The 22,370-nt window shown below is 43.0% G+C and overlaps 1 protein-coding gene across 4 annotated transcripts in view; it reads left to right on the forward strand.

Moving 5' to 3' along the window:
* The window catches only part of ZNF84 (zinc finger protein 84), a 34,122-nt gene extending 12,302 nt beyond the window's left edge, over positions 1–21,820 (forward strand). For 3 of the 4 annotated variants that reach the window (XM_027125232.1, XM_027125231.1, XM_027125233.1), the window contains 4 exons: positions 6,840–6,966; positions 7,791–7,886; positions 9,694–16,209; positions 20,992–21,820. In XM_027125232.1, the coding sequence (XP_026981033.1) occupies positions 6,840–6,966; positions 7,791–7,886; positions 9,694–11,678 (2,208 nt within the window). In that variant the 3' untranslated portion in view covers positions 11,679–16,209; positions 20,992–21,820. Of the gene's footprint in view, positions 1–6,839; positions 6,967–7,735; positions 7,887–9,693; positions 16,210–20,991 lie in introns of those variants that run through there. The other variant, XM_027125235.1, reaches the window with a different exon arrangement.
* Positions 21,821–22,370: the final 550 nt, after the last annotated feature.

Below are 22,370 nucleotides of genomic sequence, written 5' to 3' on the forward strand. Positions count from 1 at the left end.
TGCGCCACCAGGGAAGTCCCAGGGGGTTGTTTTTAATTTTGTTTCTGGTTTCCTTTGCTCTGCAAAATCTTTTACGTTTAATTAGGTCCAATTTGTTTACTTTTGCTTTTATTTCCATTACTTTAGGAGGCAGATCCAAAAAAATATTGCTGCGATTTATGTCAAAGAGTGTTCTGCCTATGTTTTCCTCTAGGAATGTTATAGTATCTGGTCTCACATTTAGGTCTTTAATACATTTTGAGTTTATTTTTGTATATGGTTAGAGAACTTAATTTCATTCCTTTACATGTAATTGTCCAGTTTTCTTAGCACCACTTATTGAAGAGACTGTCTTTTCTCCATTGTATATTCTTGCCTCCTTTGTTGTAGATTAATTGACCACAAGTGTGTGGGTATATTTCTGGGTTTTCTATCTTGTTCCATTGATCTATATGTCTGTTTCTGTGCCAGTACCATACTTTTTTGATTACTGTGGCTTTGTAGTATAGTCTGAAGTCAGGGAGCATGATTTGTCCAGCTCTGTTAAAGATTCTTTACTGGCTATTTGGAGTCTTTTGTGTTTCCATACAAATTTTAATACTAATTTGTTTTACTTCTGTGAAAAATGCCGCTGTTAATTTGATAGGGGTTGCATTGAATCTGTAGATTGTCTTGGGTAGTATGGTCATTTTAACAACATTGACTTCTCCAATGAAAGAACATGGTATATATTTCCATCTGTTAATGTCACCTTCAATTTCTTTCATCAGCATCTTATAGTTTTCAGATTACAGGTCTTTGACCTCCTTAGGTAGGTTTATTTCTAGGTATTTTATTCTTTGTGATGCGATGGTAAATGGGATTGTTTCCTTAATTTCTCTTTCTGATATTTTGTTGTTAGCATATAGAAATGCAAGCGATTTCTGTGTACTAATTTTGTATCCTGCAACTGTACTGCATTCATTGATGAGTTCTAGTAGTTTTCTGGAGGCATCTTTAGGACTTTCTATGTATAGTATCGTGTCTTCTACAAACAGTGACAGATTTACTTCTTTTCCAGTTTGCATTCCTTTTATTTCTTTTTCTTCTCTGATTGCCGTGGTTAGACTTCCAAAAGTATGTTGACTAAAAGTGGTGAGAGTGGGCATCCTTGTCTTTTTCCTGATCTTAGAGGGGATACTTGATCTTTTCACCATGAAGTATGATGTTAGCTGTGATTTTTGTCATATATGGCCTTTATTATGTTGAGGTATGTTCCCCCTATGCCCACTTTTTGAAGAGTTTTTATCAAAGTGAATGTTGAATTTTATCAAAAGTTTTTTCTGTGTCTGTTGAGATGATCATGTTGTTTTTATTCTTCCATTTGTTAACGTGGTATATCACATTGATTTGTGGATATTGAAAAATTCTTGTATCCCTGGGATAAATCCCCCTTGATCATGTTGTATGATCCTTTTACTGTTTTGTTGGATTTAGTTTGCTAGTATTTTGTTGAGGATTTTTGTGTCTATGTTCATCAGTGATATTGGCCTGTAATTCTCTTTTTCTGGTGACATCTTTGTCTGGTTTGGGTATCTGGGTGATCATGGTCTCATAGAATGAGTTTGGAAGTGTTCCTTCCTCTGAAGTTTTTTGGAATAGTTTCAGAAGGATGGGTATTAACTCTTCTCTAAATGTTTGATAGAACTCACCTGTGAAGCCATCTGGTCCTGGACTTTTATTTATTGAGAGTTTTTAAATTACTGATTCAATTTCATTACTTGTAGTTGGTTCATATTTTCTACTTCTTCCTCGTTCAGTCTTGGGAGATTGTACCTTTCTAAGAATTTGTCCATTTCTTCTATGTTGTCCATTTTATTGGTATATAGTGGCATGTAGTAGTCTCTTATGATCCTTTGTATTTCTATGGTGTTGGTTGTAACTTCTTTTCCATTTCTCATTTTATTGATTTGGGCTCTCTCCCGTTTTTTCCTGATGAGTAATTTTATCTTTTCAAAGAACCAATTTTTAGTTTCGTTGATCTTTTCTATTTTTTTTTTAGTCTCTGTTTTACTTCTGCTCTAATCTGTATGATTTCTTCCCTTCTACTAACTTTGGGTTTTGTTTTTCTTCCTCTAGTTACTTCAGGTGTAAGATTGGGTTGTTTATTAGAGATTTTTCTTGTTTCCTGAAGTAAGCTTGTATAATTATAAACTTCCCTCTTAGAACTGCTTTTGCTGCATCCCACAGATTTGGGGTTGTCGTGTTTTTATTTTCATTTGTCTTTATGTATTTTTTCATTTCCTCTTTGAATTGTTCAGTAATCCGTTGATTGTTTAGTGGCATGTTGTTTAGCCTCTATGTGCTTGTGTTTTTTTGCCGTTTTTTTCTTGTAGTTGATTTCTAGTCTCAACAACATTGTGGTTGGAAAAGATGCTTGATATGACTTCAGTTTTCTTAAATTTACCCAGCTTGTTTTGTGGTCTAGCATGTAGTCTGGAAAATGTTCCATGTGCTTTTGAAAAGATTGTATATTCTGCTGCTTTTGAACAGAATGCTCTGTATATATCAATTAAATCCATTTGGTCTAATGTGTTCTTTAGGGCCAGTGTTTCCTTATTGATTTTTTTAGTCTAGATGATCTGTCCATCGATGTAGGTGGGCTGTTAAAGTCCCCTACTATTGTTGTGTTACTGTTGATTTCTCCTTTTATGTCTGTTAATATTTGCATTATATATTGAGGTGCTCCTACGTTAGGTGCATATGTATTTACAATTGTTATATCTTCTTTATGGATTGGTCCCTTGATCATGATGTAGTGTCCTTTTTTGTCTCTTATAACAGTCTTTATTTTAAAGTCTATTTTGTCTGATATAAGTATTACTACTCTGGCTTTCTTTTGATTTCCATTTGTGTGGAATACCTTTTTTCATCCCCTCACTTTCAGTCTGTGTGTGTCCCTAGATCTGAAGTGGGTCTCTTGTAGACAGTATGTATATGGGTCTTGTTTTTTTATCCATTCAGCCACTCTGTGCCTTTTGATTGGAGCATTTAGTCCATTTACACTTAAGGTAGTTATCAATATGTTTGCTCTTATTGCCATTTTGTTAATTATTTTGGATTTGTTTTTGTAGGTCTTTTTTTCCCCTTCTTTTGTTCTCGTCTCCTGTGATTTGATGACTGTCTTTAGTGTTATGCTTGGATTCCTTTTTCTTTTTTGTGTGTGTATCTATTATAGATTTTTTGGTTTGCATTTACCATGAGGTTTTTGTATATCAGACTGTATATATATGGGATTGTTTTAAGTTGCTGATCTTTTAATTTCCAATGCATTTTAAAAACCCTGCATTTGGGGGCTTCCCTGGTGGCACAGTGGTTGAGAGTCCACCTGCCAATGCAGGGGACACGGGTTCGTGCCCCGGTCCGGGAGGATCCCACATGCCGTGGAGTGGCTGGTCCTGTGAGCCATGGCCGCCGAGCCTGCGTGTCCGGAGCCTGTGCTCCACAACGGGAGAGGCCACAACAGTGAGAGGCCCGTGTACCGCAAAAAAGAAAACCACGCTGCATTTGTATTCTCCTCCCCTCACGATTACTGTTGTTGATATCATATTTTACATCTAATTGTTTTATGTATCCCTTAACTGCTTGTTGTGGATATAAATGATTTTACTACTTTTGTATTTTAACCTTCCTACTAGCTTTGTGTGTAGATGATTTCCTCCCTTTACTGTGTGTTTGCCTTTACTGGTGAGCTTTTTTGTTTGACAATTTTCTTGCTTCTAGTTGTAACCATTTCTTTTTCACCTAAAAATGTTCCTTTTACATTTGTTGTAAAGCTGGTTTGGTGGGGCTGAATTCTTTTAGCTTTTGTTTGTGAAGCTTTTGATTTCTCCATCAAATCTGAACAAGAGTGTTGCTGGGTAGAGTATTCTTGTTTGTAGGTTTTTCCCTTTCATCACTTTAAATATATCATGCCATATATGACCTGCTGAAAAATCTGGCCTGCTGAAAAATCATCTCATAGTCTTATGGGAGTTCCCTTGTATGTTATTTGTTGCTTTTCCCTTAATGCTTTTAATATTCTCTCTTCATCTTTATTTTTTTGTCAGTTTGATTACAGTGTGTCTTGGTGTGTCCCTTTTTGGGTTAATCCTGTATGGGACTCTCTGCACTTCTTGGTTTAGGTGACTGTTTCTTTTCCCAGGTTAGGGACATTTTCAGCTGTTATCTTTTCAAATATTTTCTCAGGTCCTCTCTCTCTTCTCCTCTGGGATCATGTACAAGTTTTTGTATGAGCATGTATCTATTTGTCTTGGGTACATACCTAAGAGTGTAATTGCTGGGTTGTATGGTAAAATTATATTTAACTTCTAAAGAAGTTGCCACAGTTCCAGTGTCTGAACATTTTATATTTCTCCCAGTATGAAGTTCCAGTTTCTCCACAACTTTTTGAACACTTGTTATTGTGTCTTTTTGATTATAGTCATTCTAGTGAACATGAACTGGTGTCTCATTGTGGTTTTAATATGCATTTCCTTAATAAGTAATGATGTTGGTCATCATTTCATGTGCATATTAGCCATTTCTATATCTTCTGTATTAAAATGTATTCAAATATTCTGCCTGTTTTTTAATTGGGTTACTTATCTTTTATTATTGAGTTTTTAAAATAAGCTCTTGAGTCAAGTTCTTTATCAGAAATAGGATTTACAAATAATTTTTTTCAGTCTGTGGCTTGTCATTTCATTTTTCAATTACGTTGGTTGAAGTGCAAAGTTTTAAATTTTATTTTGCCACTTCAATAGGAATGTAGAAACCTCACCACTGTCTAGGCCCCTCACCCTCTTTCCTTTATATCGTAACTGTGTTTCAGTGTGCATACACTGAAAACTCCATCAGAAAACATTACGATTTTTGCTGTCAACTATGAAACATATTTAAAGAACTGAAAAGGAGAATAGTGTATTTTATTTGCTCATATATTTGCCATTTCTGTTCTTTCTTCATTCTCGATTTTTTTAAGTTGCCTTCTGGTATCATGTCCATCTGAAGATTTTCCATTAGTAAATCTTTTAGAGCAAGTCTGCTACCCTTGAATTCTCTTAGTTTTTCTTCATAAGAAAGTATTATCACACTATTCCTTTTTCTTAATAGAAATTTATTTATTTTACTTTAGTTATTTAATTTTGGCTGCATTGGGTCTTCGTTGCTGCACACAGGCTTTCTCTAGTTGTGGTAAGCGGGGGCTTCTCTTCATTGTGGAGCGCAGGCTTCTCATTGCGGTGGCTTCTCTTGTTGTGGAGCACGGGCTCTAGGTGCTCGGGCTTCAGTAGTTGAGGCACACGGGCTCAGTATTTGTGGCACACGGGCTCAGTAGTTGTGGCTTGCAGGCTCTAGAGCTCAGGCTCAGTAGTTGTGGTGCATGGGCTTAGTTGCTACACGGCATGTGGGATCTTCCTGGACCAGGGATTGAACCCACATCCCTTGCATTGGCTGGTGGATTCTTAACCCCTGCACCACCAGGGAAGTCCCTGTTGTACTATTCCTGATGAATATTTAAGCTGGCCACAGAATTGTGGCTTAGCAGGTCTTTCCTTTCAGCACTTCCTTCTGGCCTCTTTGCTATTTAATAAGACATTTGCAGTCATTTGAATCACTGTTCCCTATAAGTGATGTGATTTTGTCTTCATCTTGTAGCAGTTTGGTTGTGATGTGGTTGGTCATGGATTTCTTTGTTTATCCAGTTGGGGGGTTCACTGAGCTTGTTGGATTTGCAGGCTTATATCTTTTGCCAAATTTGGGGGAGGATTTAGCCTCATTTAGCCCATTTCTTGAAACTTTTTTTTTCACCATGCTCTTTCTTTTCTCTTTCTGGGACTCCCATGACATGCATTTGCTTTGTCTTGCAGTGACCTGAGCTCTGTCCATTCTCAAGTTTTTCTCTCTTGGTTGCTCAAAATGGATACTTTCTATGGACTGTCTTTCAGATTCCCTTGCTACTCTCAAAGTCTGTGGTGTGCTGTTTCTTATTTTCTGATGGTATTCTGGATTTTTAAAAGAGTGTTTGTGCTTTCTTGTCGTCTTAGGAGACTTTGGGACAGAACTCCATCTTGATCTAAAATCCAGATACCTTTCTAAAAGTTAAATTTGGTTGTATCACTTCCATCCTGTAAAAGCTCTAGTGGCTAACTGTCGGCAGCAAGAAGGTGGTGTGGTCACCACGTCTGCCCTGCCTCCATTGTGGCCTGCAGTCCAGTCACTACCCCACGCCCTGTGACCTTGTCTGACTGAACTGTTTGTATCACCTCAGCCCCAGCAGTGCGGGGCCCCATATTGGAGTTGCTGTCTCTCAGAATGCTTTTGCATCCCCTTTTCTGTAGAAAGCACTACTAATTTCCTAAAACTCGTTTCAAGCTTCACCTCTTCAATAGAGGCTGATGTGACCACAGGTGGAGTGCCATGCTCCCTGCTCCTGACCCATGTCATGTTCTCCCTGTCTTTCTGTCTCAGCTCTTAAAGCAGTTTCTTTTATTTATAGGTGTACATGTTTGCAGCTGTCTACAAACTGAGCAGTTTCTTAGGATACTATTTTATTATCTGTCTTTCACTGCCATCTCTTCTGGTGCCAGATTTGAGGTTCAGTAAATATTTTGTTGGTGGTTTGGAAGATTTAAAGTCGTGTATTTCAGTTCTCATGTAAGTGGAAGGATGAAAGAATGCATAATGGCATTTTATCTCACAAAATAAGAGTGCAAAAGTAAGGACCCAGTAGACATTCTGTAACTTGCCTTGGTGAGAATGATGTGCTCAAGCTCTGGTACTTCTTTCCCACATCACCTAGTGATACCTGCTTCTGATTCACTGGGATTGTGCTCTTACAGGGGTCGTTCTCATTTGAAGATTTATCTGTGGACTTCAGCCAGAAGGAATGGCAACTACTGGCCCCCTGTCAGAAGGACTTATACAAGGATGTCATGTTGGAGAACTATAGCAGCCTCGTGTCACTAGGTAAGAGAAGCTGCCTAGGAATTCCCTGGCAATCCAGCAGTTAGGACTCTGTGCTTTGACTGCAGGGGGCAAAAGTTTGATCCCTGTTTGGGGAACTAAGATCCTGCAAGCCGTGAGTGTGGCCAAAAAATGGGAAAAAAAAAAAAAAAAAAGGAAACTTGCCCAGAGGACCTCATATTGTGTCTAGTACCTGCTTGTTCTTTTTTAGTTGCTGAGAGCTCTGGGACTTCCAAATTTTTTAATGATTTTGGACCTAAATTTAGGAGATCAAAATTCTTGGACTGTGACTCCAGGGAAAGTATTTGGATCTCACCTTCCAATAATGAAGTCTTAATTTCATTGTGCAGCCTCTGAAGCTAATAGTAACTGGTAGTGGTAGCTCCTGAAGCATGTAATTAACTGTATTTCACATATCGTGCATATATTAGCTCACTTAATCATAAGAGCAATCCTATGTGGCAGGTGTGTTACTTTCCTTGTTTTCTTTCTTTTATTCTAATGAGGAAATTGAGGCAAAGGAGGTTAAGTAACTTTTGCAAGGACTGACAGCTAGTAAATGAAAGAGCCCGGATTTGAACCCAGGCAGACCGGCTACAGAGTCTCTGAACGGTGTATGGTTTTGGACTTGAATTATAGAAGTCAAAGATTCTTAGACCTTATTAGCCACTGGGAAGACCATTACCTTTCCTCTGAGAATTACTTACTCTGTTGGTATTCAGATGGGTGGCTTCACTGGGTCAACTAATGCCAAACCTTGCTCATTCTTCAGAGGCCCCAGAGGTCAAGCAGTGGGGGCCAAGGACTTTGTGATTTCCCCTGAACAGGGTATGAAGTTATGAAACCTGGTGTCATCCTCAAGTTGGAGCACGGAGAAGAGCCGTGGACAGGAGATGGAGAAATTCCAGGTTCAGACTCTTCAGGTGAGTGTTCGAGGACCAGACCGAGGGGAGAAGGTGGAAGTTCAGTCTCAGCTGGGTACGGGTCGGTATCTTTGAAATGTGCCTTAGAGAGCTCGTCTCAAAATCTCCAACCTTTGATGGCGATTCAGAACAGTTGATGTGAGCTACTCAGGTAAAGCACATTTACATGTGGCTTCTTTGCTCATAGCTTGAAGTGAAATATTTCCAGCTGGTCTGGGCCATGATGTTATTCCCTGTCTGTCACATCTGGGACTTTGACTTCTCGTTAGGTGTTCTGTCCCCTGATGTGGTTAAGCTTCTTCTGTCCTCCCTCCTTCTGTGATCAGAGACACCTGTGCTTGTCCATCGGGGCTTTATTTTCCCTCACTTTGGGCATCTCTGGCATGAAGCGCTCTCTGTTCAGTCTCATTATGTCAGAAAATGGATTTTCGTTTCTCCCAAACCATTGGTCCATTTCTTCCCCTTTTTTTTTTAAAGGAATGTAGCACAATCATTTTTTTTATTTTTAAATATTTTTTAACAAATTTATTTATTTGTTTATCTTTGGCTGCGTTGGGTCTTCATTGCTGCACGTGGGCTTTCTCTAGTTGTGGAGAGCGAGGGCTTCTCTTTGTTGCAGTGCGCAGGCTTCTCATTGTGGTGGCTTCTCTTGTTACGGAGCACGGGCTCTAGGTGTGCAGGCTTCAGTAGTTGTGACATGTGGGCTCAGTAGTTGTGGCTCGAAGGCTCAGGAGTTGTGGCACACAGACTTAGTTGCTTAGTTGATCCCATGGCATGTGGGATCTTCCCAGACCAGGGCTCGAACCCGTGTCCCGTGCACTGGCAGGCAGATTCTTAACCACTGTGCCACCAGGGAAGTCCCATCTTCCCTTTTTAAATTAGGTTCCGGTGTGCTTTTTCTGTGGCTTAGACACCATGGAGTACCTGGAATTATCTCTTCCTAACATGTTTTCTTATTATTTAAGTTTTTTGCCCTTTGGAAAATATCTTTTTAAAGACTTCTCTATTCCCACTTAAAACTGTGCCTAATCTTGAACTTCCCAAATTGCTAGATAGATCCAGGTTCTCATCTCCTTTTGCAAGTTGTCTTATGTGGCACCACCAAGCATCCAGCAGTGCTCTGAACAGCTGTACCTCCCTCCTCTTTCCCTGCTGTGATATTGACTTACTTCAAGGTCCCTCAAAAACAGACCCTGAGATACTTATCTGAGTGCAAGAACTTAGTGGGACTGTGACCCCACAGTGTTAGTGGGAGAAGGGGAAGTGAGATGGGGCGGGGGAGGAATGCACAAAGGGTGTGCTGCTGGGAACACTCTGAGGGACCAGGAAGCTGGTATCACCGTAACCCTCCTGTCTCTCAGTGACTGAGCACTGCTGCAGGGAACATTAGGGCTCCAGAGTGTTTAGCATGCCTGCACACGGCCCAGACGTGCACTTGCAGCCCATGGAAGGTCTTGGTGGAGAGATGTGGGCACCTGGGGCGGGCCCCACAGTCAGCCCGAGCTGCAGTGTCCTCTGAGTGTAGCTGAGGGAGTAGGTGAGGCTGAGGACCCACGGAGTGAGCCCATGTGGCCTGTTCATCTGTTTCCTCCTTCCCCCCAAGTTGGTGGTTGACTCCATTCAATCTACTGTCTGCTTTCTGTTCTTGTTTACAGCATTTAAATTTTTTTCAGTACCTAGAGGATAGACATTGTATTCAGACTGGGAAACTAAGCTTTAAAAGGCATTCATTCCCTCAGATAGCATTTCTAGGTTTTATTCAGTAAGCACAACTATAGAAGGGTTCACAGGGTTTTTTTTTTCCTAGAACAAGTCTTGCAAGTAAATGGTCACATCACTTGGCACAAGGATAACCAAGAGAAGCTTAAAAATATGAAACAAGATCAAGAATGTGATGCACTTGGAAAAAATTTCAATCTGAGCATGAACTTTGTTCCTTTAAGGAAATCAAACAGTGAAGGTGATATAGGTGGATTAATTTTAAAACATCATATAGATTTACTTATTCCAAAAGCAGATTATGGAAAAACAGAACCAGCTGACTTAAATGTATTTGATAAATTGTTTCTCCATACCAAGACTGAGGAAACTGATACTTGGTTAAAATACTATGAATGTGATAAGTATGATAAAGCTAGCTGTAAGAAGTCACAGATTATCATATATCACAGAACCCATTTAGGGGAGAAGCTCTATGAATGCAGTGAATGTAGGAAACGCTTCAGTAAGAAATCAAGTCTCATTAAACATCAGAGCAGACACGTAAGAGAAATAGCCTATGGCTGTGGTAAATGTGGCAGAACCTTTCCCCAGAAGTCACAGTTCATTACACATCACAGAACGCACACAGGAGAGAAACCTTACAGTTGCAGCCAGTGTGGGAAAGCCTTCTCCCAGAAGTCACAGCTGACATCCCATCAGAGGACACATACAGGAGAGAAACCGTATGAATGTGGTGAGTGTGGGAAAGCCTTCTCCCGGAAGTCACACCTCATATCACACTGGAGGACACACACAGGAGAGAAGCCCTATGGATGCACTGAATGTGGAAGAGCCTTTAGTGAAAAGTCAAATCTCATCAATCATCAGAGGACTCACACAGGAGAGAAACCTTTTGAATGCAGAGAATGTGGGAAAGCCTTCAGCAGGAAATCACAGCTCGTCACACATCACAGGACCCACACAGGAACAAAACCCTATGGATGTAGCAATTGTAGAAAAGCCTTCTTTGAGAAATCAGAGCTCATTAGACATCAGACAATTCATACTGGAGAGAAACCCTATGAATGCAGTGAGTGTCAGAAAGCCTTCAGAGAGAGGTCCAGTCTCATTAACCATCAGAGAACACATACAGGAGAGAAGCCTCATGGGTGTGTCCAGTGTGGGAAAGCCTTCTCCCAGAAGTCACACCTCTTATCACATCAGATGACACACACCGGAGAGAAACCCTTTGTATGCACTAAATGTGGGAAGGCCTTCAGTAGGAAATCCCAGCTTGTCAGACATCAGAGAACTCACACAGGTGAAAAACCCTATGAATGCAGTGAATGTGGGAAGGCTTTCAGTGAAAAATTAAGCCTCACTAATCATCAGAGAATTCATACAGGAGAGAAACCCTATGTGTGCAGTGAGTGTGGGAAAGCCTTTTGTCAGAAGTCACATCTCATTTCACATCAGAGGACTCACACAGGAGAGAAACCCTATGAATGCAGTGAGTGTGGGAGAGCCTTTGGCGAGAAGTCAAGTCTGGCAACTCATCAGAGAACACACACAGGAGAAAAACCTTATGAATGCAGGGATTGTGAAAAAGCCTTCTCCCAGAAGTCACAGCTCAACACTCACCAGAGAATTCACACGGGAGAGAAACCTTATGGATGCAGTCTTTGTCAGAAAGCTTTCTTTGAGAAATCAGAACTAATTAGACATCAGAGAACTCATACAGGAGAAAAACCTTATGAGTGCAGTGAATGTAGGAAAGCCTTCAGGGAGAAGTCAAGTCTCATCAATCATCAGAGGACACATACAGGAGAGAAGCCCTTTGAATGCAGCGACTGTGGCAAAGCCTTCTCTCGGAAGTCGCACCTCATACCACATCAGAGAACCCACACAGGAGAGAAACCTTATGGTTGCAGTGAATGTAGGAAGGCCTTCTCTCAGAAGTCACAGCTTGTTAATCATCAGAGAATTCATACCGGAGAGAAACCTTATCAATGTAGTGAATGTGGGAAAGCCTTCTCTCAAAAGTCACAGCTCATTAATCATCGGAGAACTCATACAGTAAAGAAGTCCTAGGAATGGCATTAACACTAGTTTTTGACAGAGATCTTAACTGCATTGTACTTCAGAGGATGCAGTTATGGTAAATCTTCCAGGTAATAGTCGCATCATGTTACATGTCTGAGTCCCCGTTTAGGGAAAGGACTCTAAGTGAGGTTCAGCAGATTAACGTGTTTATTATTACATGTTAAAATGCATAGAGGAGAATGACCCTATGAAATGCAGTGGATTTTAAAAACCTTTCAAACCATACTCAAACCTTACACAGCAGAGAACTAACAGCAAAGAAGAATGCTGTGAATATCAGGAAGGCTTCCAGAGATCAGATCTCATTAGCTGTCAGAAACATCCCCACTGGGAATGAATCCTAGTCCAGTGAGTTAAGGAAAACTTCATGAACACAGCAAGTGAGGTAATATTTTCATCAAGAAATGAAGCTCATTGTACACAAAAAGATGCCCTCAGGAATGAAAATCGATGAAAATACTAAATATGGGACAATCTTCAGCAAGTAACCCCACCATATTGTATTCTGTGGGTAAACCTAACAATTTAAAAACATTAGGAATATGTGCCCCTAGAAATAATGCTATAATGGAAAGCCATGCATTCTTTATAGACATGGGTACCAAAAATACCCAATTCTAAATGATATTTAGGCAGAAGTATGTTTTTAAAAATATGTGACTAAATTGAGTCACTGGAATATCTAAATGAGAAATTTCTCAGTGGTATGTAATTGTGGCTTATTTTCCTGTGTCACATAATGTGTTTTGTATTTAGGAATTGTGTATGGTAATGTAATTGGGAGCATGAGATGCACATGCCTTGTAGTGCCTCTGATGTCTTTTAAGACACACCACATACCACTGGTTTTTCTATTTTAATGTTACTATAAAAATAGTAACTCATACATGTCTTGTTTTTCAGTAAGTAGCATGGGTAGTATCACCACATTTCCTTTTCCTTATGATTTGTTGGTTTATAAAAGGGTCTGTTGTTGTTACTGACCTTTCTCTTTAGTAACAAAAGCCAACATTATATAAAGTCTTTTGCATCCCCAGAGTCTGAGAAGCAGTTTATACAAAAACCTGGTTAACAAGTATTCAAGGGCAGAACCGCAGAACAGCACAAGTGACTCGTGAGCAGAGGAGAGGAGGTGTGTGGACTCTGCGCTCACCCTAAACGGTGGGACCCTCTCCTCACAGAGTGCGGTGCCCCCTGGTATCGTAAGTGCCATGTCACCCAAGTACAACTTGTATTTTAACTTACTGTGATGAAATAGCATGGATACTGTGTGCTGCTATTATGTTTTTTGTGTTCTGTAAAATATCTTGTAAAAGAATTAGATGCAGAAACCAGTTATTTGAGAATTTTGTGATGAGAAGTATATTTCTGACGTATTCAAGGAAGCCTATTTTGCCTTCCTGCAGATTTCTGTGATTAGTGGACAAGTATTAGGAAACAGGTTTTTTATTATTTCATCATTTGAAATATTTGTGTTTCACTGGCCTTTCACCTGTTACATCATGCACACGGGAAAGTTACCATTGCTATAAGTGTGGTTCCTTTTGAAAATGCATGAACTATTCCTGAGCTTATTTAGAATTTTGTAGTAATCTCTCTATAATGTTGCTTGACAAAGTCAACTGTATTTTTTGTGTGATGGTGAAATTCAGAAAAGTCCAGGATTGGCCTTGTTTCCAAACTTGTAAAAATCAGGCCTTCTCTCATGCATAAGTTGTTTTATCAGTGTGGTGTATGGTACCTTTGATTCTAGCAGTATTTTTCCCTCTAATTACCAATTTTACATCATGGTTGGAAAATTGGGACTTTTAATAAATGATAATAATTTTGTGACCCATTGTTCCAGAATTTCAACAGCCAGATTATCCTTTTTTTCCACATGGTAATTTTTAAAAGTCCCATTTCCCAAATTTTTATTCATACTCAAATTTATGGACTTCCTACTTTTCTCCCTAATACCTGAAGGTCATTTTACCAGGTGGGGGAACAAGTAGTTACACTGTGGTGTCTTACTTTGTGGTTTTTTTTCCATTTTTTCCTTTCCATCTATCCTGGGTCTCTTTCCTCAGCCTAGAGGTTGATTTGTTAGGTCTTGGATTGAGCTCAGGAATCTGTTGTCTAAAAACTTTCTAATTTTGCTCACTCCTATTCTAGATTATTCTGTTAACTACTAAGTACTTAAGCTTAGAACTTCCTTTATGAGTTGATGGAACTTCAGCACTAACCTCTTGATTGAATCCCAAGAGCAAATGTGTTTTCTAAGGGTCTGTTGTTAGTCATCAGGAGGGCTGATGTTGGCAGCAGAGGTTTTGTTTATCAAAGTACCTGAGGTGGAGACCCAGGTGTGTTGTGTAGAATTCACTGGGAGCTCTCTCTTCTGAAGGGTCACAAGAGGGCTCTGATTCTGAAATTGGAGATTCTTAGTGTCGTGTTTTAAAATTACCTTGGTAAACCACAAAAAAATGTGTCTCCACATTTCCTGTCATTGAGTCCTACCACAAACTCCACATCAAGAGGAAAGCCACTTTTAAAGTTAGACTGGATTTACTTGCAGTTTCATGAAGCACAATAAATTACAGTGAGATTGAATACATGAGGGGGAGCATCTCCTTTCCTTTCCTCTTTCACCACCCAGTTCCCTCCACTGGCCTGGGGACGATCCTGCAGAGCACAATTTCTCTTGTATCCCTTTTACTAAGTAGTGGATCTTCTGGAGGTCCCGTCTGTGAATTTTGAGACCTGTCTCAGGACTGCCTTGTGTTCAGCCTTTCTTTGTGGGCTTTGATATCTTCTGACAGTTATCTGTATGGGTCCATGTGTTCCTGATATTTTGGTTTCAAGAACAGCACTTGTAGAGCCCCGAAATAAAATGAACCTAAAGAATACCAGATTTATCTACCAATACCTGTATTACATAGCAGAATATACATTCATAGACATTTGGATTCTACACTTGAGACCTCAGTCATTTGGTCATTTATTCCAGCAGTATGTGCCCAGGATGTCAATTTCAATGAGTTTGTTAGTCTACAAACATGGTACCAACAAGCTTTCAGATGTTGAGCACCTAGTCCTGGCCTACATGCTGATAAACTAACTCAACCATGACCCTTGCAGCTGTATGCATATTTTTTGCCCCTTTACTTTCATCCTTTTTTAGTCCATTTTCCACACTTATACATAGTAGTTATTTTAAGATGCAATTCTGATTATATACTCCTGTGCTGAAGTGTCATGTGGCTAATTGTGGACTGAAGGTGTAATATCCTGTGGTACATGAGGACTTTTACCCATCATTTCTGAATACTTTATCTTTCCTCTTACACAGTAGTTTTTTGGCTTTCTTGAACTACTCGCAGTTCCTTGAGATTTCTACAATCTCATCGTATGCTTTTTGCAAATCTACTGCCAGTGAAATGCCCTTGTTACTTGTTAATGCCTATTCAGCATATGTGCACGTGTACATGTATTTGTCACTGGTGATATTATCATTGCATGTTTTATCTTTTCCATTAGAAAGCTTCTGGAAAGCTGGGACTATCTTGTTTGTCTGTATAATTTTAGCAACTGAAGCTTTAGTACATAAATGTGGGTGGTGTCAGTGGCTGTGTTTTCTACCACATGGGGAAGTGTAGTCTGCAATGAGAGAGAAGAGTGAAGCCACCATGGAAGCAAAGTCATGAGCACCCTGGCTGCGCCCCAGGATCTGGTTCTTGTCTTGATGTCCGGGTTCATCTCTGCCCTTTTTCCTGCCTTGGTTGTTGGATTGTCCTGTGAGATATCCCAAACATCCTTCTAATAAATCCCCATGTTTGCATCAGCTGGTTCAAGTTGTGTTTGTTACAACCCAACTAACAGCGAGGTCAGGCCGTGTTGTAAGTTTGGGCTTCTGGAAGCAGATACTGAGATGAAGTTTGGGGTGCAAGATGTTTATTGAGGATCAACATGAAGTGATGGAAGAATAAAAAGGAAAGGATTGGTCAGAGGAAGAAGTGACACTGCACTGCAGGTTGTGGAGACCTTGGCCAGGCCAGCGGGGGTGCTGAAGCAAGCATCACTTGTAAGAGCATCTCACATTTGGCCAGGATGCTCAGGCCCTTACAGCCCTGAGTGGTCAGTCAGCAGAGGCAGGCTGCCCTGGGAAGGGAGTGACCTCAGATGAAGCGGCTCTTTTCCCCCTGAGGCCAACTCTGGACGCACTGGCGAGGGAGGAGGCGTCCCTGCCGCTGAGCAGAAGGTCGTTCCCTGAAGAGGGACCTGGGTGGTGCATCTCCACGACTGCACAGAGCATCCCTTCCCAGTGCTGGGCGTGTCTAAAGAGGGACGAACAAAAGGGAGATCAGGACAAACTACAGCTCTCCTGTTGCAGTTGTTTCCTCTCATCTGTTACCCATTCCAGATTCTCACACAGCTACAACCCATGCTGGCGTCAGCATGAGCCAGGTCCTCGAGAATCTGAGGGGCATCTGAGGCCTGGTCACCGTGCCCTTCTCATATCCCAGCTGCTGAGTTTCTCCAGGTACCTTCACAAGTGGGCAAGGAAGCCCCAAGAAGCCCCTCGGTGGGTCACCCGAGTCCACTCAGACTCCTCTTGGCCCAGCTGTAGCAGCAGCCTGTTCTCCCCATGGTGTGTCACACACCCCTGCAGAGACCACGGCTTCACTCACCTGATGGTCCCTAGGTACAGGCACACAGTCCCCAGGTCGGTCATGGGCTTCTTATAATTAAGTGGAAGATGCTCTGTCCCTGTGAAAAGTGTGTCCCTTTTGGGGTTCAAGACCTCTAACTCTGCAGAGCCCGGAGTGGACGGTACTGGAAGCACAAAGGCCCCTGGAGGGTCGTTGGTAGTGGTGGTAGGTGAGGCCTACCCTCACTTCAGCACCCAGACCCATGGGTTCTTCTACTTTGAGGACACAGCACCGTATAAAGGGCTTTTGTCCAGTTCATAGGCTGCACTTTGAATGGTGGCACCCTGTCCTGACAGAATATTGCTTCTGAGCTGGGGCTTCAGCTGTGCTTTCACTAGGCTGTTCCAAAGCTCTCTTGCACAAGCAGCTACAGGTGCACCCAGTGGGTCCTTTTGTGCTGGGCATAGTCTTGCACACCCTTTGGCTGCAAAGTGGGTCCTCTGGTCTGATGCAGCGTATGTGGGATCCCATACTGGCTGATCAGACATTTCATAAGCCTCTGGATAGTGGTGCTGGCTGAGGCCCTGTGGGCAGGAAAGAAACCACATACCTGGAATATGTGTCTCTCCTATGAGAAACACACCAGCCTTTTGAGGGTCAACATAGTCAAGTGCCAGTTGGTCTCCCCAAGGAATGGTGCTGTACTGGGGCTCAGTCTTGGTCTCTTATTTTAGACACTCTGTAGTGGCCAAATCAGCCATGGTGAGAGAGGCTCTGTGCTGTTGGACGGGGTGGACATTCTTGGCAATTAGAGTAACCCTTGCATTGGATCCCTGGACTTTGGTTAAGGGCCACCATGGTGGGGAAGGCCAGATGGATGGCTCTGAAACTTACTCCCCAGATAAGATAGTAAATAAAAACAATACTGGGACTTCCCTGGTGGTGCAGTGGTTAAGAATCCTCCTGCCGACGCAGGGGATACGGGTTTGAGCCCTGGTCCAGGAAGATCCCACATGCCGTATAGCAACTAAGCCCATGCTCCACAACTACTGAGCCTGCGCTGTAAAGCCCGCGAGCCACAACTACTGAGCCTGTGCTCTAGAGTCCGCAAGCCACAAGTACTGAGCACGCGTGCCACAACTACTGAAGCCCACGTGCCTAGAGCCCGTGCTCCACAACAAGATAAGCCACCACAATGAGAAGCCCGCGTACCGCAACGAAGAGTAGCCCCCACTCACAGCAACTAGAGAAAGCCCACGTGCAGCAACGAAGACCTAACTCAGCCAAAATAAATAAATTTATTATTTTTTTTAAAAAAAACACTACTGCCTTCCAGGTAGGGGCTGAGAGAGAGGGTGGCAGAGATTAGTGCTGTTCTTAAAGACCTGAAGGGTGCCTGGGGGGGTGTCCCTATCATGTCCCTGTTTGGTTCGGTAGCATAGCCCGGGTAGAAGCCCGATGTATCCTAGAGAATGGCTATAGGCTAAACACTAAGCTAGACCATAGCCAAGTCGTGGTCCAACTTGCACACATGGCCTTGTTTCTATAGCAGATTTACGTGCCCTTGGGTACATGGCATGCAGCCTTTGATTTGACAAGAACACTCTTTTTATCCTGTTCAGGAAAAAGGATCAGAAAATGTTTGCATTACCATGGAGCAGACAGCATTACAGATTCACAGTTTTATCCCAGGGCTGTCATAGTATAGTCTGAAGAGATCCAGACTATCTGGACGTGCATAGAACATCAGCGTGCTCCACTGAGGCAGTGAAATCACTCCAGTCAAGCAGGATGCACATGAGGTGGCCAGCAGCCTGGGAACCTGATGCACTACACGCATCCCAGAGGCTGTGCGACACCCTGTGAACGGTTAGCAACTTACCACAAAGGTAGCATAGGACTCACTTTGCTACACACTACTTTATAGATTATTCAGGAAGTTTGGGGAGGCTGGTTTTCTAGTCATTTACACATTTATTGACATCAAGTTACAGGTATTTTCTTACTAATTTTGGAATCTTTGTATCTAGTTATGTTGATTTTTCTTTTTGAAAAATTCCTCTTTTTTTTTTTTTTGGCCGCGTTGGGTCTTTGTTGCTGCACACAGACTTTCTCTAGTTGCAGTGAGCAGGGGCTACTGTTCATTGCGGTGTGTGAAGTTCTCACTGTGGTGGCTTCTTTTGTTGTGGAGCATGAGCTCTAGGCGTGTGGGCTTCAGTAGTTGCGGCACGCGGGCTCAGTAGTTGTGGCTCATGGGCTCTAGAGCACAGGCTCAGTAGTTGTGGCGCACGGGCTTAGTTGCTCTGCGGCATGTGGAATCTTCCTGGACCAGAGATTGAACCTGTGTCCCCTACACTGGCAGGCGGATTCTCAACCACTGCGCCACCAGGGAAGTCCTGAATTTTTCATTAACAATATTTGTGAATTCCCTTTTATTCTTGTTCCATCTTGGCAGAAGTTTATTTATTAGCTTTTACAATGAACAAGATTTTGATGTCGTTGATCTGTCAGTACCTTTGTTTCTGTTCAGTTAATTAGCTGAAAGCTGGACATGGTAGAGGCCAATCCTAAGGCAGCAGAAATTCCTTGCATAAGTATTTAAAGAAATATGATTGTTGATCTAGATTTATCACGAGTAATTCACTCACCAATTCCTCCAATTTTGACCCCCAAGAGGGACCAGAAGACACTTCTTTTACCCGGACACTGAGACACTACGGGGAGATGGGAGTCCCAGCATCCTGTAACAATGTGCTTGTTTTCCAAGCCGCCCCCACACCAGCCCTAACCACGCATCTGCTTGCTTTAACGTTATGCCAGGTCTAGAATTTTTGATAAATTGAATCTTATAAAAGAAAATGTGCTTATCAGCTAAGGGTGAAGAGGGAAGATGCTGCCGCTGAAGTGAGACCCCTGCTATCAGAGGGGAGTGTAGGATTCTGCGAGGGAGCAGTCCTGGTAGCAGAATTTAGTTTTGAGAAGCCAGGTGGGCATGGTTACTGTGTCACCAAACATAAGCCAATGTACCCGACAGCACAGTGAGGCCAAACAATAACAAAACGTCAGAATTTGGAGCAGAGGAAGGTTTATTGCAGGGCCAAGCAAGGCGACGGGTGGCTCATGCCTTAAAAACCCTGAACTCCTGGAAAGCTCTCCCCAAAGCCCTTTTACAGGAAAGGTGAGGGAGGGGCCTGGGTAGCTGTTGCAGACTTCTTGGTGTCAGACCCTTTGTTCTTGAGGTCAGGTCACCGTCAGGTCATGATGTTCCGGTAAACTTCTAACAAAACAGAAGCTAGCTAGTCTCTGTTCTGTTTCTAAGCCTCCTGGCGGCTTTTAACCCTTAACAAATCCCATGAGCAAAGCAACATCATTATCCCTCGTTTACTTGTTCAAAGTCCCAAGGCTTGACTTTCGCCCCCAAGGCCCAGGTCCTGCCTGTGAGCAAAGGGTCCCTGCACGGGCTGGTCACCCTGCCCTGGCGTGCTCGTCCAGCACCCGGTCTGGGTCCTCCCGCCGGTACCCAGGCCCGGCTGAAGAGGCAGATCTCAGCTGGTGGCGCCCTCAGGGCCAGGTCCCCAGACCCTGCCCAGCCATCATCACCGAGGGAGCCAGGCTCCCAGGACCCAGCTGGCCCTCAGCTCACCCACCAGCCCCAAGGCTGGAGGACCCGGAGAGCCCTGGGGAGAAGGCTGCGATCCACCTCTCACCGCACTCTCTGACCCATGACCCCTGCGCGTCTGACTGTTGGCCCAGTGGGACCTCGAGCCGCCAGGCTGACGGTCCCGAGCTAAGGGTCTCTCCGTTACGGTCATTCGCTAATGGCTGCTCCCCCACCCCGCCCCTCTTATAACTGCAGTGGGTTCAGGCCATGATGGTAGTCAGAATTGCTGGACCTATAGAGACCTTTGGAAGTGGTTAACTGATCATGGGATCTTAAGGTCCAAAATAAAGGGACAGCTTATGAAGGTCTTATCTTTGTAATAAAAAGTGTAGAAGCTGGATATCCTTGAGGATAGACCCTGTCATTGGGTCACAAGTACATACTGTAAAACTTAGGAACTGTCCACAGGCCATTTTACTGACTTTCTGTGTAAGCAGATAAATGTTAATACTGGTGGACTTACCCGTGATCACCATCCCATTATTACACTATCTTTGCTTAAAATGGGTCATTGGATCTGCACAAGATGAGTCACCCTGTCCCATTTTCTTTCTCTGCCTCTTCTCGGCAACAGTGTGAAACACAAAACCCCACATGCTTGATGTCCACGAGCAAAGTGCCGAGCTCAACCACATGGCCTTTCCCTCATATTTCCTTGTCCCTGCTGTCCCAGTTTTGTTCCTGTTGGGATTCTAACAACCAGCTGAGTCAGTTACTTCTACCAAGCAATTGGTCCATATCCACGTTCCCAGCCACCCCTCCTCCTCCATGAAGCACGGTTCCAAGAGTCCTGCTCACAGCTTTGACCACTGGGAAGTTTTCCCTTAAAACTGTCCTTTAGGGTCTTCACAGAATGGGGGCTGCACATCAGTGGTCCCTTCAGATGGTGCTGATGCATCTGTGAGCCAGGCCTGAGTTGTCTCCTCCTCGGCCAGTGGCCATAGGGAGCCCCCCACGAGGGACACAGGGGTCTGGACTCCCCATTTAAACCTTTTACTTTTGGACTTTCCAGGGCCCGGTCCCAAATAAATCATTTCCACAAAACGATGAATTGCAGCAGCAGTCCACGAACCCGATAATCCACCTGAGGATGGCTGTCACTGGTCAATGACTGCACAGCAGTGAGGCTTGGTGTCATTAGAGCATGCCGGCGTGGCATGCCGGAATCTGTTTCTCCAAGGCAGAGTCGTTCTCTGCCACAGAAGTCATGGCCTTGCTACTGAATCCGAGGGCTTTGTAGCTCTATTGGAGACTGAAGAAGACTCCTCACAGCATCCCATCTGCCTCGGGTCCTAACACAGCAAGAGCTGCGGCATCATGTGGCTTCATCTGGAGGATGAGGCCCTGGGCCTTGCTGCCGAGCTCTTGCTCTGGGCTCCGCTCAAAACTGGAAGCATTCCAAGATACCCACAAATTATTCACATAGAATTTCCAAGCGTGTCCCCAACTGCCTTCCACATTCAAAGTGTTGTGGTGTGGGGTGTGAGTTTTAGTACCTCATCCCTTACTTTAGAGGGCTGTCCCAGCATTGCTGGTTCACTAAACTTCTAAAAACGTCACTGATATCAGGCTCCTAAGCCTTTGGGGGCTTTACCTCCCACCTTTTGGGGCATGTGTGCATTATCAGGGCATCTTGGGTACTTGCTACCTCTTATAAAACACGATAGATCTGTCCTCCACAGGGCCCAGGCTCTGATCAATTGCTGCTTTCTACGGGGTTAGACCTGCTATTTTAAAGATTGTCCCTTTAACAAATTTTAGTGTATCCATCTTCATTCTTTCTTCAGAACCACATTTTTAAAATAAATTTTATTGATAAAGTGTACCTATTTTAATGTAGAGTTCAAGTTCCATGCTTTTTTGTTCTTTTTTTGCTGCACCACGCGGCATGCAGGATCTTAGTTCCCCGACCAGGGATCAAACCCGGGCCCCTTGCAGTGGGAGTGCAGAGTTCTAACCACTTGACCACCAGGGAAGTCCCAAGTTCCATGCATTTTGATAAATATCTGTGCCTGTATAACCACCACTCCCACCAAGATGTAGAACATTTCCATCACTCAAAACGTTCCCTTATGCCTCTTCCCAGTCAGATCTCACTCCCACCGCTGACCCCAACGATTGATCTCCCATCCAACGCTGTAGATTACTTCTGTCTTTTCTAGAATTTCATATGAATGGAACTATACAATAAGTAAGCCTTTGTGTCATCCTGATGTTTTTGAAATTTGTGCATGGTGCTGTGTGTATTGGTAGTCTGTTTTGTTTGTTTGTTTGTTTGTTTGTTTTTTGTTTTTTGCGGTACGCGGGCCTCTCACTGTTGTGGCCTCTCCCGTTGCGGAGCACAGGTTCCGGACACGCAGGCTCAGAGACCATGGCTCACGGGCCCAGCCG

The sequence above is a fragment of the Aethalodelphis obliquidens genome, unplaced genomic scaffold (genome assembly GCF_003676395.1).
Source record: "Aethalodelphis obliquidens isolate GAN/ISIS:26980383/991018 unplaced genomic scaffold, ASM367639v1 scaffold28, whole genome shotgun sequence".
In the NCBI taxonomy this organism is placed as follows: Eukaryota; Metazoa; Chordata; class Mammalia; order Artiodactyla; family Delphinidae; genus Aethalodelphis; species Aethalodelphis obliquidens.